Source organism: Heloderma suspectum, chromosome 7 (genome assembly GCF_057233095.1).
Source record: "Heloderma suspectum isolate Gila_16-S chromosome 7, 16-S_ref, whole genome shotgun sequence".
NCBI classification, from domain to species: Eukaryota; Metazoa; Chordata; class Lepidosauria; order Squamata; family Helodermatidae; genus Heloderma; species Heloderma suspectum.
The window spans coordinates 60,778,895-60,800,306 of NC_139464.1; the positions used below are offsets into that span (position 1 = coordinate 60,778,895).

Genomic DNA, 21,412 nt, shown 5'->3' on the forward strand with positions numbered 1-21,412 from the left:
CCAGACCAATCATAATTTAGTCTTCCTGGCACCATATGCTCCCCATAACTTAATACAAAGCATACAGCCACAGCACAAAGAGAGGCTTGAATTCCTGGATTTGTAGGAGTCAAAGAGAATATACTTCAGTATTTACTGGAGTGATGCCTTCACAAGGAAGATGTAAACCAGAAAAGGAAGGAACATTTTTGCATTAAGGCAGGAAACAATAGATTGCATTGTATTAATTTCATTGTGTACTTCAGGAAATTTCATAAGGCCACTGCAATCACTACCATATCAGACTAATAGAAAATGCATTGTATTTCAAATTTGTCATTATAATAAAGTTTTGAAGAACTCATTTGTCCCCAAAATTATTTTGCACATTATGATTCCTTATTCCTCCAGAAGCTCATGAAAAGAAATAATATGCTTCACATAACAATATGCAATGCACCTAAATGTCTACATATGGAAGATTTGCAAAACAGTTAAATTCCATACGCTCTACTCAGAAGTAAGCCCCACTGATTTCAGTAGGGCTTACTCCCAGGTAAATATGTACAAGGGTGTCACTTTCTTTGGGTGGGTGGGGAAGATGGCATTGGTCCCTGGCTTTGGTGTGTGCGTGGGAAAAACTGTGTGCAGCAAAGCCTCCCTGATGCAAGATGGAGCATTGCTTCTCCACCCGGTGCCTTGGCCGAGGACCTGGCTTCTGTGCACACAGGCTGTCCCCAGTCAGGGAAAGCAATGCAGTCCTATGGAAGTCGAGAGAGAATCCAAAGTGGAGGAATGGCCAAATCCAGAGCCTTGCTGGGTTACTGGGAGATATGGGGAGGACATTTTCCCATTTTTCCCCAGCCCATTGTCTCCTTCCCCCCAGGATTTCCCCTTCCATTGGTCTCAGGGGTGGTATATTTTCCTTTCCAAAACCATGTTGGGGGAACGGGAGGGCTTTGGATCCAGCAGAATCAGGCAAAGGCCCTTTAATAGTCAGACGTCTCCTCAAGGAGGTGAGGTTAACAGCTGGTCCAGACCAGCCAGCTTTCATAATGTCTCAGAAGGTCTCTGCATGTTGCTGAGACAACAAGCAGATAGCTCTAGATAACCAAAGCATCAGGGCAAGTCACTATAAGGCCCTAAGGTTCTTGAAGCAGGGACTCTGGCAGGAAGGCCCAGGCACCTGACTCCTTGCAGTGCAAAGCAACTCTGAGGCAAAAGGAGCTTCCAGCCTTATCCCTGCTATACTGCAGTGCCACTTCTGTGATGGAACTTTGGGAAGCATTGCGATGGCTGGTTAAGCTAGCCGTACCAGGTGACCAGAGCAACCTACAGGGGCCTGGCTGGTGGTATATAAGTTCGTTCCTCAGATGGGTTATTCGGTCAGTGAGGGAAAGAGCTCAGCTTCCTCCTCTTTACTTGCCTCTGCCTTATCCACCTGTTCCAGAACCTGACCATCAATCCCATGTTAGGGCCTAACTACATATGACATTCAATGCCTCACCTTCATTGTGTGAGGGTTTACATTTTTTTTAGTAGTAGTAAATGTGTGGAGAAGTCCATTTTGAATTAGGACTGCAGTGTATGGGGTGGGGAGGTTTAACTGTACCCCCTCCCGTCAGGATCCTGACATAAAACCCAGCCCACCCCCAGGCTGCAATTAGTGACCCCCCAAAAGCTCCTTTTAGTACTGCTGGCCCTTTATTTGCCGTTACAGAATCTGATCTCTGGCCTGATTGGATTACACTGTTTGCTTCTGACCCTGCTAGTCCACCACCTGGCCATCTCTGTAGCCTTCCTGGGCATTTGTTGTAAGTTGCATGTCGATGAGCTTCAGTTGTGACTACTACGTACAACTAAGTGCAAGTCCATGGATGCCAGCATGTTGGCAATTATTCAGGTTTGAATCACCTTTTGTATGAATGCAGCATAATCATAGCTCCTGATAATTATTCACCACATCTTCCCTTACCCCACAGAGCAGGGGTACAGAACGTCCAACTCACGGGCCTAATGTGGCCTGCAGAAGCTTCTCTCACTTCTGTGGGCCCCACCCACTCAGCAGTGAAACTCCACCCCTCCATAAGCCGTGCCCCTACCAGGCATTAGGGGAGGAAGCACAGAAATGAATGCCCATTGTTACCTCTGATCACAGATTGGGCTAGATGACAGTGGGTATTCCCCTGTGCTGCTTTGCTGCATGAGGGCTTTCCCGATTTGGGAAGCTCTGTGCACAGCAAAGCTGAGTGGGAGGCACGAAGGGGACGCAACTGGCTCTGTTTCACCTGCCCTGCCTCCTTCCCCCATTGTAGGAAGGAGGCAGGGAAGCAAAACTGGGGCAGAGGCTTCTGCATCTCCTCTGACCCTTCATCACAGGAGCAAGGGAAACCCAGCTGGGTCGATTTTGCTGTGTGCAGGGCTTCCCTAATCGGGAAAGCCCTTCCACAGAGAAGCTTCAGGCAGGGAGCAAATGAGGTCAGATAGGCATAGCTACACCCACCTGATGTCATACAGGCCACAGAGGGTGGGGGGGGGCATCTGACCCCCAACCCAAGTTTGGTTCTGCACCCCTGCCATACAGCAAGTGCAATAACGGAAGGAAAAGGGGTCGCGCAAAATGGTTAAGATTAATAACATCACAACAGCACTAATGGCTGTTTGTAATCAGGGACATAATCATCATTCTCATGATTACATACAAAGGGATGCCTATAATTTCTCCTGAGCAGTCCAGACCGTACTTCTTATAGGTAAGGCATGCATAATCTGGACAGCTTCAGCTATTGAGTGGTTCACAAATTAAATAAAAAATAAATAATTTTGTACTGTGCTGCTTGTGAGTAGGCCTGGTCCGGTGGATGCTTTGCGATGGATTTTTGGATGCTTTCGGAACATAAGCATAGATGGTGGGAGACTTTCAGAACTTGTTCCGAGGTTCCAAAGGCTGCTTTTCTATGTGGCTCTGAGAGTATCACATCTGATTTTAATTATTATCTTTATTATGGCTGTGTGGACTCTCTCTTCCCACCTCCCATTCATCATCTTAAAGTCACCTAACTCTCTGCAAAATGGGAGGTATTGCTAGAACAGGAGAATGTGGATGCGAAGGAGCACTTTTGTGTGATTATGTGACCCTTGCATGTTTTGTGCCTAAGCTTTCTCCTTCTGTGGTATGGGTAAGGGATTCAAAGACTGCTCCTCATCCACTGATCCCCCTTGTCTCCGCCTCTCATGAGCTCTTGGATCTGCCTCTCATGACCCCTTGGCTATGCCTCTGCTGACTTGTCCTCCGTCCCACCATTCAGACTGGCCACTGGCCTCCACTGTACAATAGTGGTGTTTAAAATGATGCATGGTCAGAGAAAGTGGATAGGGAGACAATTTTCTCTCTTTCTCTTAATACTAGAACCCAGGGTCATCCCATGAAGCCGAATGGTGGGAGATTCAGGACAGGTAAAAGGAAGTCCTTCTTTACACAGCGTGTAGTTAAACTATGGAATTCACTGCCACAAGATATAGTGATGGCCACTAATTTGGATGGCTTTCAATGGGGATTGGACACATTCATGGAGGATAAGTGTATCAAGGTCCATTTACACCAGTTGCTGGGAAAATGGGCAGGAGAGTGCTGTTGCACTCATGTCCTGCTTGTGAGTTCCTTGCAGGCAGCTGGTTTGTCACCATGAGAACAGAATGCTAGACCCTTGGTCTTTTCCAGCATGGCTCTTCTTATATTCATGAATACAGTGTTATACAGTGTTCAGAAGCACTGTACCTCTGATTGCAAAGACAGAGAGAAAGACAGAGACAGAATGGTGTGTGTGTGTGTGTGTGTATAAACACACACACACACACACACACACAAACACACACCCTTGGGGACGCATTTGCTTTTCAAAAACCAAGGAAATTTAATCATCGAAAAACCTGCCAGTTTAAAAGGCCAGATGATAGGGCTATCTCACGTTGGTCCGAACTCCACAATGCCAGGAAATTGGAAGCTAAGGCCAATGCCTTATCTGACTTGCCCATGATAAGTCATGATGTTGCACAATGTCACAAATTTGCTTGCTTACAACTTACAAATTGTGCTTGCCTTACTATATTGCTAGAGGAATCCTACTGTGCACTGATTCACACCTTTATTCTGTGAGTTGACCAATGTCTTTCCTGGGTGAGTTTATAGTGAGAGATGGGTGTCTCCTTTAATGTAGCTGGTGTGTTAAATACATGTAGATGTATTTTCTAGCAACTGATGATGTTGCCAGTAATGGTAAGAAATGTCAAAGCAAGCTGGGGTGGGGAGTAGGGGAAATTGTTTCAAAGATTATTAGGAGGTGCCAAGAAAAAGTGGAACTTGGTAATGTGGGGCTGGGGAACATAATGATTTTGAGCAGAAATCAGTTGCTACATTTATTAAATTGAAGTATTTTTGCAGAGCAGTGCCTTCTCCCTACTAAAACGTATTCACAGAGACTTACATAGAATATGAAGTTAGACAATTGAACTCACAAACCTGAACCATACATCTTTTCAGGGGTAAAGTGATATTGGGAAGATGGTATCTGAAACAAAGAAGCAGTGTGCTGGAAGATGGTGTTTAAGCCTTCCACTAATCACTTGTTTTAATCTACAACACCATACCACCACATTGTTTTATCTTCACCAAGCATCTCAAGATCCAAAGCAACCATGGGTAGGTCCAGTATGCATGCTAGTGGAAATCTCAATATGGTAGAGAATGACTATTTTCCTTTCAGACTCCAAGCCTATTCTGTTGCAACCAAACATCTCTTATTAGAAAGCAACCCTCAACACCTTGCAGCATGACTGCTGCTGGAAATCTCGGTGTGGTGTTGAATGATTTTTTTCCTTTCATTCCTGTTGGTACAATAGAAAAACCAGAATAAAAAACTTGAATTACAGTGTAATATAGGCTTACCTTGTAGTGACACACAAAAGTAATATAAGGATGGAGGAGGGCTCCCTCTCACTGTTCAACCCATCCTGCAAGCTACTGGTGTAAGCAACAAACATGCACGGGTCACATCACAGTTGGATTCCCCTAGCAATACAGTAAGGCTCAGATGCTTCATAAGGCAGTAGAGGGCCAGGACAACATGGAGCATCTTTGCTGGTCCCAAGCACTACATCCTCCCCATTTGGTTTTGGCCATGAAAGACCCAGGAAAAGTGTGGGTGCATGGAGGGTAAGTTGTAAGCAAGCGCAATTTGTGGCATTGCACAACATGACTGATCATGGGGCCCATCAGATAAGGCATCAGCCTTAGCTTCCAGTTTCTTGGCTTTGTGGAGTTTGGACCAATGTGAGATAACCTTATTGTCTGGTCTTATATACGGCAGGTTTTTTTAATGATTGAATTGTAATCTATAAATAACAAAAGCTGGATCTAAAGGGGACCCTGTGCCCAGGATGTGGCTGTTCACGGTCAGTATATTAAGCTAGAATATACAATTTTGCATTCCTACCACATGTGGGAAAAGTGCCCTTCTGCTTACACATTCTCCAACTCCCTCCCTTTCCTAATCCATAGGTAGACAGAAGGGAGTCATGTGTACCACATAGATGGGGTTTTGTACACAACAAAGGGGTTGGCTATTTCTTCCACATTTTGCCAATCTTCCTTTTCCACTTCTGTTTGCAGATCCATCTCCCAATTATACATGTATGCTAACTTTTTGTTATAGTTTCCTTCTAGTTGTTGTTGTTCAGTCGTTAAGTCGTGTCCGACTCTTCATGCCCCATGGACCATAGCATGCCCGGCCTTCCTGTCCTCTGCTCTCTCCCGGAGTGTGCTCAAGTCCATATTCATTGTATCGGTGATGCTATCTAGCCATCTCATCCTCTGCCGTCCCCTTCTCCTTTGCCTTCAATCTTTCTCACCATCATGTGGTAAATGTCTGACAGCAGACCCTTAGCTTTTACTACGTTTACAGAGTGCAGGCCTGTACATGAGCTCTTGGTGGGCTGGCAAGTATTGTCACCTCGTTTATGTCTCTGTTGGAAGTACTGAAACCATTTTGACTGGAAGTCCGGGTGCTGCTTTTAATAATAAGGTTTAAAAAGACTGACAGCACACAAGCTTTGAGGATGCTGCAGCCATTTCCTTGAGGGACTATTTGCCAGTACAGCAGGAAGAACAAAGTGCCAGGAGCCCCTACCGCTTCGCATTATTCTTCACACCACCTTCCTCTTAATGGTATGAATCAATGATGCGAAGTACTACTTTTAGCTGACGTTGATGCATATTATATTTGCTTTTTATACTCATGTGACATTTGCACTAGTTACCTAAGAATTTGATAGGTCTAATGCCATGATGTGGTTGCTTAATGTATCCTACTGCTGAGAAGATGAACCAAGCAGAATGCAGGTGTACTAAAAGTATGCCAGAAATTGCTACGCACAAGCCGCTTGACTTCACACTGTTCAAACAACTCAACTTGGCCATCTTTAAGGAGAGTGCTTCCCTCTCCCTGCCAGAAATATTTCTGCTCCAACTGTTAGTTGCCCTGTGACTGCAAACGTGAGGGGGCAGAGGAGCAAGGGCTGCTGAAAGATTGCACTCCCCCCTGAGCAGGAAGTGCGCCATGACAAAAGTAAAGCCTGCCTAGCTATGGCCATTGGTCAGAGGACCCAGCTGAACTATGCCCATCCCAGCAAGAATATCTGCTAAGGAAAAATCAGCTAGCTCCAACTGGATGTAAGCGCCTGGTAACTAGTCACTTCTTTGTTCTGGTAAGGTGAAACTGACCTCCCTTCTCAACCTTTACCATCCACTATCATTTTTTTGTGTGTCCTGTCTTTTAGTTTGTAAGCCTGAGGACATTTTCATATATGATCCAGTGGTCCTCAGAGACTATGATTTTAACTTTTAATTGCTGTACACCCCCCTTTGGGAGACTTCTTTTTTTGTCTGAAAAGCAAAATAGGAAATACAGTGCCTAAAAAAAGGAACACATATTCTGAATTTGGTTGACTTGTATTTAAATCTCAAATGTATTCTCTGTGGACTGTCTGTGATATTTCCCGCCCTGTCATATGACAGTACACAGTATCAAATTTTTGAAATGGCCTAGTAGGGTAGCTGACCTCATAGCCAGTAGCTCCCTGCCATATTGCGTATGAGTTACTTTCTAGACAGCCATCACAATATCCTGACTGGCAAGCAAAATGATGAGATGCTTGATAGATTATGACAGTTGCCTGGAAAGAAACGGCATGCACTTGCAACATCACAGAAAGCCTGACTTGGTATGCCTGACTTGTAGCACCCAGTCACCAAATGAATATTTGACTGGCATACTTGATTGATTATAGCCTCAAGAATGCTGATGAGCTCTTTCAATTTGTTTTGAAAACCAGTGCTCAGATAATGGACTACATTTGCCTTGTATCTAAGATACTGATTCATTAATGGGTCAGGTCCTACTAGCAATTTAAATGGATCAAATTTTATGAGGGCCTGACATTGTTTTCCCAAAGAAAGTTTCATAGAGACAAGCTGGAATTAGCACCACCATTCCTAACTATATATCAAGAGTTCCACCAAGTTTCATGAGGTTTTGAAATAATTTAGTGTTTATGGTTCTTTAGCCTTATTGTATCAAAATGCCGCCAAAATGTACTACTAATCAGAATGGACAAATGTAGTCATCTTTTCATACGCAGATTCAGAAATTGTGTTTCACACCATAAAGGGAAACCGTATTTTCATTCAATACCGGATTTAGCTATCTTTGCAGCTGACATGATGTGTCAAAATGACACATTCCGCTAACACTTTGGATGGGAGCCTATTTTTTTTTAATTAAAGATATTTTATTTCAGACTTGTGGTTAAGATAGTTTCTGGCACAATCACAGTCAAAGTAGCATACAATGAGACACTGTAAAATACGAAGTACAGTCATCAAATGATAAATTCTAGATCGGGGTAACCTGTGGTCTTTCACATATTGTTGGGCATTCTGGCCAATGGTCAGGGATAATGGGTATTGTAGTCCAACAACTAGGTGCCCACCCCTGCTCTAGACTAAAAAGCTGGGGTGTGTGTGGGTGGGGGGAACCTTACATAGCAGCAGTTAAAAAAAGATCAACCCTCATATGGCTTACCTGGGCAGTGGAAAGCACGGAAACACAAAAAGGTTTTCAGCTTCCACCTAAATCAGGCATAGCCAACCTGGCGCCCCCCCCATATATTTGGGATCACATCCCCTATAATCCCCACTCATTGACCATGCTGGCTGAGGCTGATAGGAGTTGTAGTCAAATGGAGGGCACCAGGTTGCCCATTCCTGATCTAAATGACAGTAAATGATAGTGCCAGATTTATCTTCCCATGGAGAATGTTCTTGAAGATGTGCCACCATTGAAAATACCTTCTCATCAGGCATATCTGAAAGGTGGGACAAGGATCAAGGCCTTCCCAGGTGATCTCAGGAAAGATGGCGGAACAAATGGGAGGAGCTATTAGAAAGCACCTCTGGAATCTGTAACTTTAAGATGATCAATGTATTATCAGGGGTCTTATGTACAAGCATGTGGCAGAGGGCAGGGATGAACCATATTGTTTAGAATAATTGCTAAAGACATTAGCCCTATTCAGGCATGCCTTATGAGCGTTCGTGATCACAGGAACTCTGTAAGGGTTTTTAGCTGAATGTGCTCACAGACCCTTCTTCAGACCTTCGTGCTCAACATGCAAAGTTCTACATGGAAGCTGGGCATGCAAGGATGTTGGAGGCAGGGCTTACATGCGTGCCCATGTTTCCCTACCCAGTCTAGCCCTACACATAAGCAGGCAGCCGCCTGAATAGGGCGACTGTCAAAATTACATCCCACATAAAAACAAAGGCTGATTTTTTTATATTTTAAATGTTCATGGGGAAAAAAATAAACTGAGAACGTAGGGAGAATCAATTTATATTGATCAAATATGGAAAGTAACAGACGACAGCATGCTCAAGTTATTTGTTATCAATCATTTATTACTGAAAACAAATTGGATTTTCTTATCTGGCACATAAACAATCATTTCTACAAAAAAAGGACAGCCTACAAATCTTGATAATTTATACAAATACCAGTTTTTTTCAAAAAAATAAAAATTTAATTTAGTAAATTTGTGCTCTTTTTTTAAGCACTGTCTGCAATATCTACCACAAATCCCTGAGCAGAGACAACATTTTAAACTTATTCCAAAATTGAAAGTTATAAAGCCCAGCCCTATGGTGAAAATGTATGGAGAAACATGGAACAATCTTTCTTCTTTTTAATCTTCCACTTATCATTGTTTGAAATGAGACAATCAATACTACCATAAAACTTCGTGAGTCACTATTGTGCAATGAATGTAAAAATTAATCAAGAATACACAAGGGAGAAGCTAGAATAAAAGTGAAATGTTATAACCACGAAGTTATACTTGCATCTGACAGCTGAAATTTAACACGTTTCAGGATGCTACACTTGGACTGCAATCCTATACACATTTACGTGGGAGTAAGACCCACTGAACTCAGTGGGACTTACTTCTGAGTAGACATGCATAGTATTACGTTGAAAATTCAATCTTCAAAATTAGTACAGCTTTGATTTTTACAAATATTCAGAAAGGTGGTGTGGCTTGATGGTTATGGTACTAAAGAAATCGAACCTACCATTATACGCTAACATATTCCTTAACTGCAGCACTGAAAATGTTGAATTTCAACTTTTAAGGTTTTAGTTTTGTCTTTCCTCCTATATCATCATAAAAAGCAGCTTTTCAGGCAAAACGCAAAGGTCATTGATCCAGCACAAGGGCCAAGAATAAGAGTAGGTGGGTGCGGGGAATGGGCACTGTATGAGAGTAATAATTGATAGATATTGTCCATCATGTTTACTTTAAAATAAAAGGCGCTTCTAATGGAAAAAAGCAAGCTCAGACTATTACACATGGTGACATAAACTGTGGTTATGCTGAGATAGCCCAAGATTCCTTAACATGTATACATTACGAAAGCTCGCATGTCTAAAAAGCACAGAATAAATGTGTCCCCATTTCCCACTAAGCACCAATACATACCATAAACATTTAAAAACACAGCATGAAAAGCAACCTAGAAGACTAGCAACAGTTATGACTGTTGAGTGACTTTTTAAAAAAGTTTTTTTGCAGCAACTGGAAAACAAAGAGCTTCAACAACATATTAGACCAGACATAAACAGCAATGGAATGATACGCAATAAGAGGAACCGTTTACATACAAGGGATTATGAGAGATCCTTAATAATCTTCCATTCAAGAGTGCTCTGTGATATAAGGCTAGAATGCAAAGAACCACATGACTAGTTCTAGATATTTCAAATAGCAAACCCATCCTTCTCATCACCATTGGAAATGGCTTCTGAAACAGAGTTGCAATAGCAGTTTGTGATATGGCACAAAGGTAAGAAATTCTCCTGGGTGCAGGCAAGCACTCAGAAATGACTAAAGTGGGTCTTTGGAACCTGGTCTGCATCTACGCCCACTAGTGTCAAAGTCGATGCTGGAACGGATCCCAAGATGTAATTAAAGAGCAATTTACCTACCCAACAAAAAGAATTGGTAAATGGCTTTAAGAGCACGGTGAAGTCTAATGTGTTTTTAATACTTTTTTCATGCAGATCATAACAACTATGCCAAAGAAGCAGAAATGTTAAATAAATAAAATGCTGCTACTTCATTGCTGTAAAGAAACAGAAACGCAAAGTTGGGTCAGACTCTGCACAAATGTTTTTCTGTATGCAGAAATGTGAAATATATGCAAAAATAATTGGCAACCATTGGTCTAACACCCTGTGAATTCGCTGGATGTTAAAAGCATTAAATCCTTTAAATTTCTTGCTGCCTGTAGGAAAATGTTTCCCTTCTCACAAACTGTTGAGAAATCTCATTGCTAGCATTTCAAAAACACTGGTTTATTTATTTTATTTGTATCTTGCCTTTCTACCAAGAAAAATTGCACTCAAGGTGGCTATACTCACTAAATACACACTTCTTCAAACTGTTCCAGTAACATATGGCTGATCCAGAAGAAGAGATACAGTTAAAAGGTTAGCTTTTTTTTTTTTAACAGTATGGGCCAAGTTGCACTGCACTTTGGCACAGGGCAGGTCTGGATCATCTTTACGCTGACTTACAATTGCCCTATGCGTGATTGCTATGCGTGCCACTCTTTGTACTTTATCATATCTTCAAGCCAGAGCATCTGTGCTGCAATTACACTACAATTGTCCACATATGTTCAAGAACAGGGCCAGTACCAGGCTGTCCTACATTATATTGTCCTTTGTTTTCAATGTGCTAAGGGCTAAGCTGAGCATGACAGAGGACCCATATGTCTTCCTCATGTATGCCCCATTCACATTTAAAATTAGGCGTGTGCGCACAGAGGTGGGGCATTTTTAAAGAAGAACCAAAACAAGATGCATGTTGGTGAAAGGAGCCAGACCCCTTCCTGCCTTACATCACTCCATCACCTAGGGCACTTTTCTCCCAGCCCGACTCTGATCCTGGACCTGAGCAGAGCTGGTAAAAACATGCCTGATGCAACACAGCATCGTGAAGTCAAGTGGGGGAGAGGAGTGTTCAGCTTTTGTCACCAATGCTCAGCTTATGCTATAAAAGTTAGATCACTCCCACTTTAAACAAGGACAGGGCAGACATGTGAAAATCTAGGCTCTAGAGTCTGACAATACTTCATGGTTGGATCCATTTCTGTTGGGTGAGTGTAATGCTCCATTTCAGGTCTCATTCACTATCTGTTGCTGATTCCATTTGCAACAGATAAACCACAGCAAATAAGCTGTCTGTTTTTATGAATTTTTTTTAACCATAGGATAAAACAAAATGTGTACTTGTCAAGAAATATTCGGAATGGTGTCACATCTTTCAAATCTTTTTCAAATGTTTGTGGCTAGTCTGTGAAACAGATAAGCAGACAGCCCTAAGGAGATACACAATATTAAGACAAATTGCAAACACATTGGGTTTTAGTATACATTTTAATGAATTACAGCCTCAGAAAATAACTTAAGCCAGTCTTTATCCTTTTCTAAATTCCCATGTTGACTGGATGGATGTTATATAGGCCAGCATGATTTTCTACTAGAAACCACATGAAAATGAGAGGATGACCTGGTGAATATGCTGAAAGGGCCCCTTTCAAGTGCTCCAGTTTCGAATCTATTTCACTTTTATGGTTGTGGCAGTAGCTCTCAAGTCCTTCATGAAGCTCCTAAGAGAGTTTCCACCTCCCTCTCATTGTCAAAATTCCACACCAAAAAGCAGCCCTATAGGTTTCTCCTAGCAGCAGTTAGAAGCTTGGACAACTGCAGTCCAGTCCAACAAGAAAACTCAACAAAACAGCACCCTTGACGTTGTTCTGGATTGATGTTTTTCACCTTTGCAAGAAAGGGAGACAGACAGACAGACAGACAGACAGAGGGAGAGAGAGAGAGAGAGAGATTCAAGGGTTTTTCCTCCCCATGTCATGTTTTAGATATCCTTAAGCCTTGTTTTTCCATAATATTCCAGAGTTTGCGTAGATTTGACTGTGTGATGATATCATCTGGTTTAAACTGAAGGGCACGGAGATAGTTTGATTCAGCCTCTAGGAGTTTGCCATTGAGATGAAGAATTGCCCCCAGATTCATTAGGGCAGCTGGATACTGTAAAAATGAGAGAGAGAGAGAAAGGAGGGGGAAATGTGATTAAGCGTTTATTTTGCATTTTCTTTCTTCTGATAGACTTCATCGAAGTTGCGATATCATTCCCACATGTTTTTGTAGGTTACTTCCACATAAAAGATTTAGAAACTGGAACAAACATCGAGAGATAAGAAGAGAATGGGCTGATCTACTACATAACATACTTTGCGCTACAAACATGGCAAGCTCTAGTGTTGAAAGGGAGCACTCTCCCCACCCCTTTAATAAGAAAAATGCAGATCTTATAAAGACTTTACACACAGGCAGCATACCGTGGTTTCTAGGGCTGGGGGTAATAAAGAAAAGTAGTTCAGTGGCGGATGACACAGAGCAGGGAGGTAATGAATATTAGATCAATACATTGCTAAAAAAGATTTTATGATCCATGGGAATAGTTAAGGATCAGCATTTTATAGTGTTTTTAAAAGTACAAAGCAATGATCTTTTTAGGCACCTTATTTTGGTTGTTGTTATGACATTTGGCTAAATTCAAATGCTCAATGGAAATCTAGCATACCGAAGTAATTACAGGTATATGTCTAAAAGAGAAAATGGCAAAAGAGTCTGGCACCTTACCCAACAGAAATAGATAGGAAACAACAGTGACATCCGCACAAGGTGAGGGAAGTTTGCTAGTTGAATGAGTGCTAACATATAATAGCCTTGTAATACCATATTAATACAGCTGACTTAAGTTGTGTCTTAGAGCTGAGCTTCAGCAATGTCATGTCTCCCCTTTTATGTTTTTAACTCATAAAAAAAGTCATGTTTATTTTGAAAAGCTGCCATCATATCCTAGTTGGCCACAATTAGAAAATACGATGAACGAGGTCAATTATAATTATACCACCATAGACTACAACCCAGAACATACTGGACAGAAATTCCATCATTTCCAGAGTGAAAATCTACTGCCAAGGATATCTATGGCCAAACCTGACTGACATTTGGGATTCACGTATTTCTTCTCTATTGCTCACATCTTACTTGTACCTTCCTATGAATGCCAAAAGAATTAGATTTTCATGAATCTCAACAAATGTAAATAATTGGGGAAATTAACAAAGTAATTTATTTTATGAACAATACCATATTACAATACTCTGGGTTTTACTCTGATTTTATTCTGTTTTAAGCTATTATGGTCCCTCGGAGCGTGTCTCAGGAACCATAGGATTTTTCGGAGTCCCCCTCCCGAGGCTGTAGACACTACTATGACCTCGGGAGGCCGATTTTGTTCCAATCCCCTGCCCTCTTGCAGCTGCCACAGGAAAAAACTATGCCAGCTGCTTCCCAAGGTCGCAAATGCAACTTTGGAGGGAGGAAAGGGGACCATTCCATGGGCGGGGAGGGGAGAAGAAAGGCCAGAATCTGAAGTATCCCATGGCCTCTCCAGCCCTCCCACCCTCAGCAGCGCGATAAAACAAAAGGAAGCTGGAGAGGTGAAAATTACATCCTTCATTCCTCCTGTCCTACCAGCAGCAGCCCAGCAGGGCACTGGATACTTGGAAACCTCTGAAACGGAAAGCTTTCTTCTAATAGAAAAGGTTTTATATTATGTTTTATCATGCTATATTTTAGAGTTTCTATTTTTGTGAACCACCCAGAGAGCTTTGGCTATTGGGTAGCATAGAAATGTAATAAAACAAATGAAGTAATACTCCCCTATACAGATATTTATAGGATCTCCCTACACTTCCACCCTTGACTTATCCATAATATAAAGCTTACATATTGCTTCTAGCATTCATACATGACCTCAGATATCAATGTATGTATGCACCCTGTACAGTCTTCTTTATCTTGTCTTCTAATTGGACAATGAGATGTAGGAGAGAGAAAAGACTTACGTGAAGCAAAAGAATTTGCCTTTTACTGACCAAACTAGGTAACTCTGGACATATAAAACACTGAGCTTTAGATTTCGTTTTTGTAGAAAATTGTTGGATCCCCCCTTTCTCCATTAGGAAATTAGAACTGAACATTAATACTATCTGGATTATATGAATTATTTCTCATTACTGCCAATATGTCCCTCTAGTCAAACAATATAAACCAGGTGAATAAATGAATCAATAAAGTATCTTTATTCCTATGCAGAACACAACACCCTGATCACCATGTGACCGACTCTGGAAACAATCTTGTTATCAAAAGTCATGTTTTTCAGCTCTTGAAAGCAGGCTAAATATCAAATAGATTGTAAAGATGCTTCAAATGTTTTCTCAGATTATTTTCCAATGCTATTCAAGATGACAGTTGAAACATGTTTTTTGCTATAATCATACCAAATTGGCTGCCTTTATCAAAACATAGCGCTGAAGCTGACACAAAGATCATTTAGCTCAGCTTTCTGCCCCATTGTAGATCCTTCACACATCAAGCCATACCCACGTTGCATGGGTAACTCACATAAACAAGATAACATCACAAACAGGAACAGGAACAAACAAGACAAAAAAAATGGGTTTAACACAACAGACAATTTCATATGGTTCATAAGATTTATCTGAAAACACTATGCAAAACAGAAAAGACAAAGTTGCCAATAACAGCTCAAAACAAACACACAAGGTGCAAGAGATCTAACAGAACTGCACTTGACCAATAAGATAATGTTATACAGTGTTTATAAATAAAGCACTTGCTGGTACACAGTCATACCAATTAATTTTATGAAATGTTTTTTTTAATAAAGCACCTAATGGTACATAAACAATCATACCAATGTCATAACAACCTTATCAGTCATATCACTCTACGGAACCCAGGTATATTCCCGTTTTGACTATACATAGTCTTCATCACAAACTCCTATAGGCAATTCTTAAGGTACATAACACACTCTAATAACAAACTTTAATAACTGATATTGTTGAAAGATTGTTTCACTTCCTGAATAGATACATTTTTAATGGTGTACTGGTCAATAAGGCAAAATAGCCAGTTGTGTTTATCTCAAAATATACCACAGTTCTGCTGAGGGTGGGGTGAGAAAAAGGGAGCACACCATTAAGAGCTGACACCCCAAATGTAGAAGTCTATTACAACGAAATTATAACCACTTTTATTTGATGAAATCAACACATTGAATTTTAAATTGAAATTATTTTTGCATGCTGGACCAATTTTGTGAATGACCCAATTACTTTGATATAACAATTGTTGCAAGAGTATGATGTCACAAAAATGGGATGCTATTCTTGCAGTCACATTATGGTAAAGAGCAAGTATACTGTAATGAAAATATTCACTCTATAGTCTCCCCCCCCCCCCCCCCCGCGCTGCTTTTGGTAACATTTTACAGGATATGGTTGGCCGTGCTTAACTTGCTACAAAATCCAAACTAGCTTGTTAGACTGAACAAAACCAATCTGAATACTTCCCAAAGAGAAATGTCTGCTAGCCAGTTAGCAAATGCCTTTCCCCTGTTCCCCAATGGATTGTGGCACACCAAACCATTGAGGAATGCCTTGATGGAAATGAGGAAGAACAGCCACTCATCCAAATCCTCAACTTCTAGTGAAGAGGGGCAAATATGAAGTGACGGCACCACTGAAGTACCAGATTAAAAGAAACTTAAAATAGCATTCATTAAAGAAATATTCTACTTTGTTTTGAAACTACTTGTATCTCTGCTCAGAGTGCATATTAATGTGTAAGTTTGCCTGCTTACTTCTACTGAGAATATAATTGCCCAATTTTATTTGCAGCTTGAAAAAATGCTATGTTTCATGTTAAAAACACAGAAGTATGTGGATTGTTCAGTACCTCTCTGACTGCAGAGTATCTGCCTGCCTGTTCAAAATATAATATTATTTATTTAGTATTTCATCCAACTTGTGCCTTAGATATGTTCATTTCTGAAGTCAAAATGACAATCTTTCCCCACTCATGACACACAGAGACGAAGGCAGGAAAATGCTGCTCAGGCAATTGTTCCATGTTGCTTTGTGGTAAGCCAGACCTGGTTTTAAGGCTCTAAATCTATGAATGACAAAGGAATGTAAAGCACTTCTCTGCTCATGCCAGTGTTATCATGCCCTGCCAGCTGAAATTGATGACACGACACCTTTCTGCCACAATAGCTAGGGTTTTTCTTCATACACATATTTTATCTAAAACAGCTGAAGAAGCTTTCAAGACATTAGCAGTGCCAGTCGGCAGCTACCAGTCCAATAACACGGGACTTGTTGCAACCATAGAACAAATGCCACCCCAAATCACATGAAAGGAAAACCATCTCCTTCATTAATTTCCTTTTGGAGGCAGAGGCTTTATGTCAAAAGAAGCCAGCTGGAGGTTCTATTCAAATCTTAATGGAAATCTTTTATGGTCCTTCTGGGAATTGCACGGTTATTAGGGATATTCCCGTGTAATAGTTTGCTTAGCCTTTGGAGAGTTAAGGCTTTACTCCTAAGGCATGCTATCCTAGCAAATAAGGGTGCAATGATAAGTGTTGCACCAGTATAATTTCAACTACCACGGCTTTTCACTAGTGCTGCAAACACGCTATACTTGGGTCACAAGTCCATGTGCCAGTGAAGAAGTTTAGGATTAAGATGGGATTCTTCATCTACGCAACAGAATTTTAAAACAGGAATAGGCTGAAGAATGAATAAAAAGGTAAAGGATAAGAAAAAAGAAGAAAGCAACTGTAAGGAAAGCAATAGCTAAAGGGCACATTCTTCCCCGACCCAAATGAACAAGCACGGGTGCAAAGAGCTACCTTTCAGGCATCAGATTAATGTGGTACAAGCATAGTTGAGTTGCAGAGATAGTTTACTGTTCCTACAAAGACGTGGTTGTTTGCTTTCTGTTTTTCCGTTGTGCCTTCTCTCACATGCTTTGGCTTTCCCCCTCTCCCTCCTTCCTCTTATTGATATTCGTCTTGTGCATGTCTCTGTTCAGTATACATGGCCAGATTCTGCATTCTATATTCACTTCCGCACAACGCACGTTGTTTTCTTCTACCATTCCCTACTTGCTTTTTATACTAACCCGATCCTCCAGCCAGCATGGCTCCTTTCCATTCCTTCGTTCTGCCTCTCTGCTAAGATCCCTCATTCTCTGCCCCTCCAAAATGTAAAGCCTGGCTTTCCCATGCCTCTTCATCTCTATGAGGGCCAGGAAAGGCCTTGTTTTTGCATGCCAGTTCATACTACCTTTGGACCAGCGGCAGTTGTTTGAAATACTTGTCCATGTCAGTTGCTTGTGGACAGACAATTATAGCTGCTACCACATACAAGAGCAAACCATTTGCACGCCGCTGTTAAAAGTTGTTTGCTGAGCATATTCCAACAAGTGGAACAAGTTTAAAACTGTACATAGGCAATTGCTGTTTATTACTGGCTTGGTGGCTGTGGGACAGGAGGTAACAGACATGAATATTTCAAGAGGCTGCCATCAGGACCAATGGTTGTGAGACTTGACTCCCTGTTGTGCCCCGATGAAAGGCACAGTATACCTCACCGAGGTCAAAAGCTGCATCAGGGTGGCTGATGCTGGCATGCCAGGAACTTAAGTAAATATTGGTGATAAGAATGTTCAGTGTAAAGACTGCCTTGCTGGAATATACTAAAGGTCTACATAGTACAGCGGCCACCTTTAAGCATCATTATGGGTAGGGGGAGCGGATTGAGGGCCGTATATTCTCAATGCACACATATTACAGAGGGATCTTACAGTCTGGAAACTGTGGGTGTAACACGATGCTCACTAGGCTATCATTGGAGAATCCCTTAACACAGAACTAGCGTAGCTTTAATTGTACTGCTGTGAAAAACGTCAGGCCACATGCAAGACCACCGTCTCTGAATACTAAATGTTCACTTCAAAAAAGATGAAATGTGTGTGCATCTTGGTAGATGGTTGATAAGATGTTGACTGGAAAGCCAGATTTCTTACTGTGACCTAGGAATGTATATCTATTATTACATTTTACACTACACATTAAGACATTCATGTGTTTAAAATATTTCTGAATTCATACCTTGAATATGTAGTTAAAATGTTCTAGCAAGACACCTGACTTCCGCTCTCTTACTTTTCCATTTGTAACAGGTTTCTCTCCAGTATACAAAACTCCATTCATCTATATATTTTTAAACATCTCTGACTGTTTGCTGGGTGATACAATCACCATGGTTTAGTCTGCAGGCACACACATGGAAAAAAGGAGGTAATTTCTTTGGGGTTAAATCTCCTGACCAAGCTTGATTGAAATGTCATTATTTCACAGCAGGCATGTTCAGTCAGGTACTTGTTTTGTTTTCTTTTTAAAGAACAAACCATTGTAAGGCCTTTGCTCCTGAATGGGATTTAATGCTTTGAAAAGGACGCTACCAAACATTTTAACTGTATCCTTAGGACAGCTCTCTCCCCTAAACGTAAAGAGCAACCGATGTCTATTTGGAGGTTTCAGCTTGCTAATTGAAAACATGTACAGTGGCTTGATAAAGAGCAATGAAGTAATAAAAGAGAAAATGAAAAAGATTTATCTGTAGGCTGCATCACTAAGCATGAAAACTACTCATGGTGGCCCTTCTTCATCTTACCAATGACCAAGTTATAATGTGCTGTCAGGTCTTTTAATCCTCCTGTGGTGATGGCAAGATTTTCACTTGAACTTTTATTACTGGTGTCATTGCCATGCTTCCGTGTGCTATTTTCCAAAGCAATCAAAATGTCAACAGCTTCTTTTTTTATTGCTAAAAGAGAACTTTGCACAGCTGAATCATTTCAGAGGTGGCATTTATTTTTTGACAGACCCCAAAGTGTTGCTTTCAGAGTTAGACTTGGACGTGGCAGCTGCCCTTGAAGTTCTTGGTGATGCTACTTTAAAAGCAGGAGCCGATTTCCCATCAAGCAACTAGAACACATGAATCCTGTCTGTGATAGGGTTCCAAAAAGAAAGGCTCTATTCATGGCAAAATCTTACACTGAGCTGTATGCAACAGTCTCAGCTTTGGGATTATCTCTTGTTGATGGATTATGATAAAATTTACATGTGACGCTCATAATGCCTGTCATATCAAATATCAGTATTTGCACACTGCAACACCTGATACAGTTTCTTCACACAGACTATCTTTAGAAGCTGGTTATGTGAGTGCCAATGGCAGTGGAACAGGTTGCATGTGTCAAGTATCTTATAGCCATACCCTATTTCAAAACCACACATAAACTCTGATGGGCACACTCAGTCCCTGTATTGTCTGAGAGTTCAATCATTCACACACTTGCAGAGAACTAATTCCAAGGACAGACCTTCCTTTCTTTCTTTCTTTCTTTCTTTCTTTCTTTATTTATTTATTTATTTATTTATTTATTATTGCATTTATATCCCGCCTTTTTTCCTCTTGCAAGGAACCCAAGGCGGCTTACGTTATCCTCCTCCTCTCCGTCATTCCAATTCCTGCCATTCCTTGCATCCACTTTCAACCAACAGTCCCCCCCACCCAATGTTCCAATTCCTGCCATTATGCCCCCCGTCTTTAATTTTGGCTGGGGAATTAGGAACTTACATGGGTTCGGTCAGTTTTTCTATCTAGCCCAAGGGTGCTGAGCCTCAGTCCCATGGGCCAAATCTGGTCCTCCTGGGGATCCTCAGATGGCCATGCCTCCTTCCCCTGGCCCCACTCCTTTCCCCCAACCACTGATCATTTGGTGGTTTTGTTGCTTTTGTGCCCCGCCCCTTCTAAAAGGTTGAAATACCTCTACTAAGGCTGAGTTGTGGGCAGTAAGAACTTTAAGCTAAAATATACTGGTATTTTAGCCTCATCTCCTTTTGCCTTCAGCCCCGCCCACCAGTGAAATGTAGCCCCTGAGAGCTTCTCTGAAATTGGATTCAGCTCTTGGGCTGAAATTGTTTAGACTTCCCTGATCTAGCCCAATATTGTCAATTCTGTCTGGTAGTTGCCCTACAGTGGGAGTAGGCAACCTGATGTTCCAGATGTTTTGGACTACAAGCCCCAGGCAACATGGCCAATAGTCAGGGATTATGGGAGCTGTATTCCAAAACATCCAAAAGAAGTTGCGTTCCCCTGCTCTACAGCTTTTTAGGTAGAGGTCTTTCATTGTTGGTTGCTACCAGACCCTTTTTAATGGAAATGCTGGGGCTTGAACCTGGGACCATCTGCATGCAAAGCATGTGCTCTGTTCCCTGAGCTTCAGTCCCTCTCCAGTAGGTTCAATGTGCAGTCTCCAGTTATAGCTTCTAGTATCAAGTTTCCAGACTCCAGATCTTCTCCCACTATGGCTTCAGACTGAAGGAAATCCATCTTCCTGAATCGTCCACAAATTCACTTAGCAGTGGATCAAACACCTAGAAGGCTAGAACTATCACTTTTCTTGGAAAGGCCTGCATCTAGTTTTCCCCATTGATGAAGTGACTGGTACTGCCAGAATGGATACCCATATTTTCAGCAGTATATAAATGATCCTAATCCAGTATGGGGACACAAACACCCCTAGTGCTTGATCGTAGAATTTCACCAACACAAAATGGCCCATGCAGCATCCACTTCTGTATGGCAGACCCAATCCTGATTGAGAACTGTTCAGAGAATCCTACTTCTCTGTGCAGATTGCTCTTGCTAGACTGGGGCAAATGTCCAACTTCATAAAGCATGATACAGTTGCATTTCATGAAATTTTGGAGAAATTGTTTCATT

General features: G+C 41.4%; 1 protein-coding gene across 1 annotated transcript in view; it reads right to left on the reverse strand.

Moving 5' to 3' along the window:
- Positions 1-8,980: 8,980 nt before the first annotated feature.
- TMTC2 (transmembrane O-mannosyltransferase targeting cadherins 2) overlaps positions 8,981-21,412 on the reverse strand; it is a 254,255-nt gene continuing 241,823 nt past the window's right edge. The window contains exon 12 of the mRNA XM_084810388.1: positions 8,981-12,698. Within this exon, the coding sequence (XP_084666514.1) occupies positions 12,519-12,698 (180 nt within the window). The 3' untranslated portion in view covers positions 8,981-12,518. The remainder of the gene's footprint in view (positions 12,699-21,412) is intronic.